General features: G+C 38.9%; 1 protein-coding gene and 1 pseudogene across 1 annotated transcript; both read right to left on the bottom strand.

Moving 5' to 3' along the window:
- Positions 1–633: 633 nt before the first annotated feature.
- On the bottom strand, positions 634–1,236 carry LOC149151415 (uncharacterized). The gene has a single exon (XM_089443148.1). It carries the CDS (start codon positions 1,234–1,236, stop codon positions 634–636), a length of 603 nt encoding a protein of 200 aa, XP_089299274.1.
- Positions 1,237–4,132: 2,896 nt separating this feature from the next.
- Positions 4,133–4,725, bottom strand: LOC149151414 (uncharacterized; annotated as a pseudogene).
- Positions 4,726–10,442: the final 5,717 nt, after the last annotated feature.

Here is a 10,442-nt window from a genome sequence, read left to right as displayed (position 1 = left end):
TTCTTTTCATACCACATGCCATTTCTACATGTTTAAATTCATATTGTGGAATTGCTTTATGTTTAATCTTTGCTAATGCATTTATAGAAATAAATGAATCAGTAGCCCCTGGATCTATTAAAATGACAAAACTCATACCATCAATATTACCTGAGGTTTCTAACACAGTGGACTGGTGTTCGACCTGGCGATTGTTCACCGCTGCATGGATGCGATGAGCCTTCCCCAGATCCCCCACTGTAGCTGCATTCTTAGTTGAGTTGATATTACCTGTCTTTTGAGGGCAATCCCTCTTGTAGTGAGGACCCCCACAATTCCAACACCCCTTCCTAGGGGCATGGCTCCTACTACCAACTAAACTGTGAGTTGGTCTAGAACTTTGCTGGAAGGAAGATCGGTGCTGAGGTGGTGTGACTTGGTGCTGTCGCATAGGCTGGTGCGGTTGTGGTTGACGAGTTTGTTGCGGTACCCTGCGCGAATGCTGAGCTGGATGCCTATACGGTGTTCTTTGATTTCTTCCTGACTGCCTTTGATGATTTAGCATAGGACCCCCTTGTAAATTTCCACGTTTCATATTGTTTCTACCTGGTACTCCTGATTCTGTGGGCCTTGATGACTTACTATGTGCACTGCTCATGATCTCCTCCTCTGCAATGATTGCCGCTGAACTGCCTCGTGTAAGGTGCGAGGCATTAAGATTCTAACCTTGTTACGAATGCCAACATTTAATCCATACACAAATTTGTTCACCTTGAGCTTCTCTGTGTTTAGGTGAGGGGCATAACGAAGTAATTCCATGAAACGTGCCTCATACTCTGGTAGGGAGCAACTCCCTTGCTTTAATGAATTGAATTCATTTAGTTGTCTCTCAAGGAACTCTTCTGACAGGTAACGCTCTCTAAATTTTTCTTCAAATAGCTCCCAAGTTACTTCTGATATATCCATCCCCAATTGGGTTAATAATGTCTTCCACCAAAGCAGTGTGTTTCCCTTTAGCTGGAATATACCCATCTTGGCCTTCATGTTTGAGGTGTAATCTCTAAGGGTAAAACACATAGCCATGTTTTCCAACCATGCCTTTGCAGATTGACCATCAGTGGAACCCCAAAACTCTGGAAATTTTACCTTTTCCAAGTCTCGACGTACATCATTTCTGGTGGTGCTTTGGGGTGTTTCATTTTGTATGATTGGTCCTCCATGCTCCCGTTCCAAACGGTTTATTAATGCCTCAGACATGTGTTGGAATGATCTCATTAAGTTCAACACTTCTCCCGCTAGTATCTGCTCTTGTGTGGAGATGTTTTCCCCCTCATTAGGTGGGGTGGTAGGAGTTGGCTATTGTGGTGGCGCCATGTTGTGCCCTTTAGCTGCCCCACTCCTTCTGGTACCTCTCCTAACCATGGTTCACCTGCCACAGTTTAATACGATTTTTTCTTATAAAGTAAAAACCAATCAAAAATAAAATAAACTAAAATTTATTAATGAGATACGGAAAATTTGAGAAATGCTAAATTAAAATTCTCAAACTTCCCGAATCTTGATAAATACTCCATGAAGAAAACTTCATTATCACTCCTAACATATTTACCTTTCTAATCTTCATTATCACAACTTGCCTTTATAAATTTAAATAATACTGATATAAAACCGTCTTTCCAATCATTTTAACTATTACATAAAACTCAAGCCAACTTTATTTACTTTTATATATATATATATATATATATATATTTTTTTTTTTTTTTTTTGAGAAGAAATTTCTTTGCCATTTAACTAACTAATTTTTTTTTATTTGATTCCCTTGCCATTAAGCTCACTTAATTTTAAATTTTTATTTTTATTTTTAACTAGTATTATGAAGATGTACTGGTAACTTCTGCAATGAGCAGACAAGATATCATGTTGCATATTTTGGTTAACTTTCCGGATTCCTTGACCCGTTAGGAAAACGTAGTGATCGAGGTGTTCAAGGTCTCAGTTATCTGTCATTTTCTAAAAGTCCAGATCATGATATACATGACACGTTGGAATTTTTCAAGGTCTGCGGTGTCCACTGTAAGCAACCATAAAGACTCCACTTATATTGTAATCAATAATAAAGACTCTATCTTTATTCAGCTCGTAAAATGGGTTTATAATCTAAATCTTGAATCATGGCTTTAGACTCCACTAAAATACATTGAGTTTTAATGAAAAGTCTCTGGTAAGGGCATCACATTAATTTTCCTATAATAGCTTAACTGGAATCTTCTATTTATTAAAAAAAAATCTCAACATAATATCCTACCTCTACTTTTGGTTTACTCCGGTTCGAACAGCTGTTATCACTAAATCTAAATAACACAGTCTTCTTATTAAGAAAGGTTAAACTCTACGGTTGAGATCTGGAAATTCATTTTCAATACTTAGTTATTCTCTTTATTATTTACGATTGTGAAGTTTGAAAGAAAATTAAATAGAGTTAATTAAAAATCAAATTTATAACAATAATCCCCAAAAAAACAAGTAAAGAATTGGGATGTTTCAAAACTAAATCAAGAAGAATTCGCTGATGAAAATAGCAGACTCGATTGGTGCCTATGTGCATGCAAATAGATGGTCTATTAAAGATTCAGATACCATCAAAAGCAAAAAGAGAAAATTGATTCTCTTGAAGCCAAACTACAACAACAGGAATCTCTCAAGGAAAAGGAATATCAACAGCAAACTAATCTTCTACAACCACGGCATCAGGATTAGCTTCAAGAGCTTGAAAAGTGCCTGAAACAGGAGTGTGCACAACTACACGAAGCATCAAAAAAATGATTTCTAGCATTACAGCTAAGAAGGACAATAAAATAAATCAACTGCTTTTACAGATCAAAGACCTCCAGGAATATCAATCAAGTTTAGTTTTTCTGAATATTGAGGCAATCAAATCAAACAAACAGCTGAAAGAATCTGAAGAATAGTTCTATCAAAAACTAAGTCAAATCCAAAAATATAACAAGACACTTAATGACTTCTCTCATGCTATCAAGGCAAAGTTATTCGAAGACGGCATAGCAAAGAATGCTTTCGAAAACTAAAACACTGACAGATAAAATACAAATTAGCTCCAGCCAACATTTCAAGAATATCAGAGGAAGAAATGGCTAGTCGCAGTGATCAGTGCGAGCCACTGTTAAGGAAGTCCGTGATGTATCACGAAAACTGCTCCGGCTGCAAGGTGGAGCAGCTCAAAGAGATGCGAAAAGGTTATCCTTTAAAGGAATTAACCCTTGTCGGATTGCTCGTACTCTGCAATTAAACTTTGTTTTACCGAGACAGCGATGTGAAATAACTTGGAATTTTCATGAGTTGTAAAAGAGGCGCGTTGAGCAGATGCTCACCTTATGAGTTTTCAGCCGCAGCGGACCTTTCAAAAGATCCGTAATCTTAGTAGCGACAAGTGGCATATCGCGTAAAAGGACACACTCTTATGACGTCAGGGACTCGAAGAATGTCCCGCTAACCCTTCCGATATCTTGCATGTTTCCATTTCTTTATTTCATGGCACGGGATTTCCACATCGCTGAGATAGAAGGTATTGGATACTATGCAGGCTATATAGGATCATCCTTCATGTTTGGGCGATTTTTGACTTCTATACTTTGGGGGATTGCGGCAGACAAATATGGACGCAAACCTATTATGCTTATTGGTGTTTTTTATTTTTTTATTTTTTTTGGGCTTATCAATCGTTGGTACAATGTACAGGGCCTCTGCATTTTGTTTCGAATTTAATTTTCACAAAGCATGTAAACTTTTTTTTTTTTTTTTTTTTTTTTTTTTTTTTTTTTTTTTTTTTTTTTTTTTTTTTTTTTTTTTTTTTTTTTTTCTGAGTATATGCATTTTGATTCAATTTTCCTTTCTTTCGTAGAGCATGTAAAAAAAAAAAATCCCCTAAGGAGCCGAGTATTGAAAGATTCAAATAATTGATCGATTAACACCTTCACATTGTCGACAATATCTACATGGTTTTTTTTTGTTAATTGAAATTGTCTTGCAGTTTATGAAGATTCAATAAGTTTAAACAGTTTTTGAAGATTCAATAAGTTTAAAGAAAATTTGAAATTGAAATAAACCCTACCCTTAGCGAAATTTTGGCAAATCAAAGTTGAATCCCGCCATTGAATTCCGCAACAGTACCCAAAGGCAGCTCCTTGTGGGAAAGATCCTCCAAAAAAAATTCACAACATCATTCGATACTTCGGTTCCATCGAGCTCAAGCATGTAATTCACATGGATAGTGTGCCGGGATGCCAAGCGACCACCTTCCGATTTAAAAACCCCAATTATCTGCCCCTGACACCCTATCCCTACATCCACAAAGTCATACCACACGTTGAAGAAATCTGCATTCTTGATCTAGAGAAACATGGCCATGCTTGTATTCATGAACAGGTACGGCACGTCGGAGCCAGGGTTAGGGATTGTCTGGAAATTCATATCATTGAATTACATGTGGAAGACTTGAATTTCCAGTTGAGAGGGCTAGAAGAAGTAGAACGCCCCGCCGAGCAGCAGGCCAAGACAGATAACCAGAGTGACAGCGTAAGCAACTAACTTAAGGCGGTGTCGCCGCTTAATATGCAGCTATGGAGCCGGAGGCAGAACCATATAGTAAGGGTCTGCAGGGTAACCGTAGGCGTAAGGTTCGTGTGACACTATGGGATTCAATCTCGGGGCTCCTGCAGGAGGCATATCTATGGTGGATTTTATATAATACCTCTGCAGGCATCCCTGTGGTACTGAAGGTCTAGGCTTATAGGTCTGTAATTCTGCTACTCGTGGTGAATAGGGAAAGGCAACAAACCGCCCGACCTACCATTCAACTATCAGAGATTGAAGGTGCGCTTGATTTAGAATTGATTGGCGTGAAAACAAAAAAAAAGAACCAAAACCTCAAGCAACGAAGCGAAGGAAAGAAACAAGAAACGAGAATAAAAGACTATCGAGTTTGAAAAAAAAAATTGTACAGTTTCATATGCGAATCTAAGCTGGCCTCGTATACTACTGCTGAGCTCCAAATCGTATCTAACAAAACTAGTCATGCATGCATAGGCCCATAGGTCTCAAGGGTTCAACATAGCTCTGATACCAAGTGTAAGGACTAGTTCCAGACTATATACATATTTTTTTATTTTTATTTTTTTCACAGCAAAATGCAACTAGAAGGGAAATACATTAGGATTTCATTTCAAGAAACATATCATAACATTTTCATACTTTTAACTAAGATCAATAGTAATGAAATACATATGTACCGTTCACCAGAAGTCGAGACTCCACTTGCTCTGCTGTTGCTGGTATTCCCTTGTAGCTGGTCACCTCCGCGAGTGAATGTTGACGCACTTGATCCGAATGCGAAGACCCACCGGTTAACCTCCCAGCCTACTCCTTGGGTACTCTTCTTCCCCGCGGACCCCCGAGCTGCAATGGGGTTGTACAATGGAGGAAAGTACTAGCTGGTAGAGGAGAGCACACCTTGGCCCCAGAGTCCCCTCTCTAAAATCCTCTACCTCACCAAACTCACTATAGCTTCGTAATCATTACTCTGACATCATCTCATCCATCCAACAATAGGGTTCCAAAAAGTCCTTTCTTCTATGGCTTGCCCCTTGTTTTATAAGAGTCCTCCTAGATGACACTTGGCATGTCATGCATAATTATATTTTTTTTTTATAATTCAAAAGTTTGATTATTCACCTATCTGTGTGTCACTCTCTCATCAAGGGTCACCCAAAATTATTTACTTAACTTTTTATTTAAAACTAATATTTTCCTCACCTCAACAAGATTCCTATTTCTTCTCCTAGTTGTCTCTTTATTCCCCCCTTTTATTCCTTAATTTGTGTTCATTACTTGAAGTCAATTAATGAGCCAAGATTTTATCCTCAATCTACTCCCTAATTTAACTCAGGTTATCTCTTAGATGGGTATTCTCATGTTGGTTGTTGACACATGGAGCTTCTCTACATTTCTCTAAATTTAATTTATTATTCTCATTTTAATTCACCTTCCTCTTTTCTTAATTAGGTTTAAATTAGTTTAGGATTAATCTTTATCCTTACAATTATGTTTGTCTTTCCCCTTTTTCCTAATTAGACCGCATAATCTTCCTAGTACTTTCCAACATGGGAAGGGTAGAGTTTTTAAGGTACTCTATTTTAATTCTTCCTATGATCCTGCTTATTCCAAGTTTTATTTTTGATTTAATTACATTGGTTTCCAATCATCATTTACCCTTGATGTAAATTTACCTAGTCTTCATTCCTTGCTTATATTTATTTATTATTATTTATTTTTAAAGATTCCAAGGGTGCCAAGTTTGGTTGTGCCCTTCAAGAATTTCCCTAGAAGTTCCAAGGGTGCCACACCTAATAGTTTATTTGTGATGTCAAGGGTGCCAGTTTGGTTGTGCCCTTCAAGAACTTCCCTAGAAACTCCAAGGGTGCCACACCTAATAGTTTATTTGTGATGCCAAGGGTGCCAAGTTGGTCGTGCCCTTCAAGAAATTCCCCTGAAGTTCCAAGGGTGCCACACCACTTGCCCTTCAAGCATCCAGTGACTACGAGGGGAAAGTATAGTGCAACGTCATAGACTACTATCATCTCTTACGTTGCCTGCTATAGTGAGACTAATGGTGTCGGGGATCAAGGAATCTGCCTTGATGCACGCCCCCCCGGTAAAGTCCTCATGAGCGACCAACTTTGGGACCTGCCCTCATGGCATCGTGATCTTCAAGGCGAAGGTGTTTCAACCCTTCCAACCCAAGTCACGGCGGGAGTGCTAGAGGGTGAGATCAGGGACTCTGTCCCACCCCTCCCATGTAGTTCCATCCACTTGTACAACCCCATCACCCATATGTGAGTCATTCGGTCAAGCAACTAATCTGTGCCTGCAACCATTAACATATCATCAGAATATAGTTAAACATATATGGCAGATTTCAAGCTCGACTTAGACTTTCAAATATAAAATAATATGAAATTTTCATCAAACCAGGTGTCATCAACTCGTCGTATGCAAGTGCCTCTGATGGTTTCCTGCCATACTCAATAATCATCAGTAACAAGGTTTCTCAATGTTAGTCATTGTCATAATAGCATCATTGACAATTCCTAGTCATTCACATTATTGTCCATTGTAAGCCTGAACTAAAGGAAGTAGGTACACATCCATCATGGCTATCATCATTAAACATCAATGGAAAAATACATATTTATTAATCTATCAACGTCGTAACAGCAATTAGAAATATACCTATCCATCAAATTTATCATCATCATGCTTTTAGTAGAGAGCATACATATTCTTTACTACCCTCATCATCATAAATTCAACTAGAGACCAAACTTAACTATTTAATGTTGCAATCATCAGAACACCAATAGATAAGATACATAAACTATTTAATGTTGCAATCATCAGAACACCAATAAATAAGATACATAACCATTCATGCTATCATAATATCAATGGAAAGTATTCAAAAACATCACAACCATGAATATCTCAATTACTAATAATAGTGTCAAGTGCCCGGATCCTCAACCTGAGGTCCTCAAAGAATAAAGTGTGGGCCTTATGGCTAAATAAATGTTTGTGTCATATCACTGTCAGTCAATCTAGGGCGGGAACTACATACACCCCCTCTTAATAATAGACTTCGTCTCGAAGTCACTGGAATAGGTAAGGAAAATGGTGACGCATCTCCTCGGCGTCCTCCCAAGTAGTTGAACTAGGACTATAATTGTCCCACTGGACCTTGACCTGGTCCACCAACCGTCGTCTAAGCGGAAAATTTCTCTGGTCCAGTATGCAAACTGGTTCAGTCATCACTGCTCCCTCGTCCGAAACCTGCAAATGACCAAAATCAATAATATGCGAAGGATCTGAAATATAATGACGTAAAACAGACACATGAAACATATCATGCATACGTGCTAAAGATGGAGGTAAGGCAAGCCTATATGCCACTAGCCCTTTCCTTTCTAAGATTTAAAAAGGTCCCACAAACCATGGAGACAATTTTTCTCCTTTTCCAAATTTTATAGAGATTTTTTGGGGCCTTACTCTCAGGAACACCCTATCCCCCACTTCATAACTTCGGTCTACTTGATGAGCATCAGCATAGCTCTTTTTTCGATCTTGCGCTTCCTTTAGCCTCCTCCTAAACATGGTCATTTTTTCTTCCATCTCTTGCACCACTTCAGGTCCTATTAATACTCGGTCCTCTAGTCGGTCCCAACTGAGAGGTGTTCTACAAGGTCTTCCATATAAGAACTCAAATGGCGCCATCTTTATGGAACTCTGATAACTATTATTGTAAGCAAATTCTACGAGTGGTAAAAACTCCTCCCATCTCTTTTGTTGGTCCATCACATACATCCGAAGCATGTCTTCAAGGATTTGGTTTGTCCTCTCGGACTGCCCATCTGTTTCCGGGTGATAAGCAGTGCTAAAGTTCAACTGGGTTCCCAAAGCTTCTTGGAAACTGGTCCAAAATATTCCAGTAAACACTGCTCCCCTATCGGATATGATCTTTCTAGGCACTCCATGCAATCTCATAATCTCATTAATAAAAACCCTCGCAATTTCTGGTGCCTTATATGTAGTCTTAACTGGTATGAAATGGGCGTTTTGGTCAACGTGTCCACTACCACAAATATGGAATCATGTCTTCTTGAGGTCATTGGTAGTGCCACAATGAAGTCCATTGATATAACTTCCCATTTAGATTTTGGTATCTCATGGGGCTGCAATAAGCCCGCCGGATGCCTGTGCTCAGCTTTTACTCGCTGACACTCTAAGAATTTAGCTACCAAGTTCACGATGTCCTTCTTCATCCCTTTCCAAAAGAAAAGTGGCTTTAGATCCACACTCATTTTCTTAACACCAGGGTGTGCCATGTATACAGCGCGATGTGCTTCATTTAAGATTAATTGGAGAATATCTTCATTTGGTGGTACATATATCCTTCCTCGAAATCGTAGTAGCCCATCATTATCAAGGGAGTAATCCTCATATTTTGGGACCCTCATTTCATCCTCCCTCAAACTTTTTCTAACCTCCTGATACCAGGCGTCTTTAATTTGTAATTCGAGCAGTTTCTCCCTCAAATTTGTCTTCAAGGGAATGACTGAAAATATCCGCGGCCTCCTACTTAAAGCATCAGCCACCCTATTTACTATTCCTTTGATGTAAGTGATATCGAAATCATATTCACTAATTAGCTCAGACCATCGTCTTTGCCTTGCATTTAAGTGATCTTGAGTGAATATGTGTTGTAACCCACAATGGTCAGTCCTAAGATCAAACTTCCTTCCTAGAAGGTAGTGTCTCCAAATCTTTAGTGCATAAACAATCGCTGCCATTTCTACATCATGGGTTGCGTAGTTTTCTTCGTGGGTTCTGAGTTTCCTTGATGCATAGGCTATTACTCTTCCTTCTTGCATCAACACACAACCCAGTCCTTCCTTGGAGGCATTAGTGCAAACCAAAAATTCTTGTTCCATATCCAGCACCTTCAAAATTGGTGCTGTCGTTAATAACACCTTTAACCTTTGGAATGCCTCTTCACATTTTTCAGTCCAGATGAATTTCTTGTTCTTTCTTTGGAGCTCAGTAATGGGGTTTGCTATTTTTGAAAACCCTTCGACAAATCTACGATAGTACCCTGCCATGCCCATGAAACTTCGTATTTCATGAACATTGGTTGGTGCTGGCCATTCCATGATGGCCTTGATCTTTACTGGGTCTACTGCAATACCCTCCCCAGAGATAATGTGTCCAAGATAATGAATCTTGGTTTGGTAAAAGGAACACTTTGACAACTTCCCGTACAATTGGTTTTCTCTAAGACATTGTAGAACTATCCTCAAGTGTTCATCATGCTCTTCTGGGTTCTTTGAATAGATCAAAATGTCATCGATAAAGACTTGTACAAACTTGTCTAAGTAATCCCGAAATATTCCATTCATCAAACTCATGAAAACACCCGGGGCATTTGTCAGTCCAAAAGGTAAGACTACAAATTCATAATGCCCAAATCTTGTTTTAAAGGTTGTCTTCGAAATATCTTCTTCTTTGATTCTCAACTGATGATATCCCGACCTCAGATATATTTTTGAAAACATCGTTGCCCCTCTCATTTGATCAAATAAGTCATCTATCCTAGGCAAAGGGTATTGATTCTTTATCGTCACTTTATTCAACTGGCGGTAATCAATGCACAGTCGCGAAGACCCATCCTTTTTTTAACAAAAATCACTGGGGCTCCCCAAGGGGATGTGCTAGGTCGTATGAACCCCAAGTCTAGTAGTTCCTTTAATTGGAACTGCAATTCCTTTAGCTCTGGAGCTGACATCCGATAGGGTGCCTTTGCAATAGGCTCCGAGCCTGGTTTAAGGTCGATG

Source organism: Pinus tabuliformis, chromosome 9, assembly GCF_031772625.1.
Source record: "Pinus tabuliformis cultivar Carrire ecotype Pingquan chromosome 9, CPIR1, whole genome shotgun sequence".
Classification (NCBI taxonomy): domain Eukaryota; kingdom Viridiplantae; phylum Streptophyta; class Pinopsida; order Pinales; family Pinaceae; genus Pinus; species Pinus tabuliformis.
The sequence above is the reverse complement of the archived record's forward strand: the minus strand, read 5'-3'. Positions and strand labels throughout refer to the sequence as shown.

Excerpts from the sequence above, each read along its gene's own strand:
- LOC149151415 (XM_089443148.1), bottom strand. The coding sequence starts at position 1,236 with ATGTCTGAGGCATTAATAAACCGTTTGGAACGGGAGCATGGAGGACCA.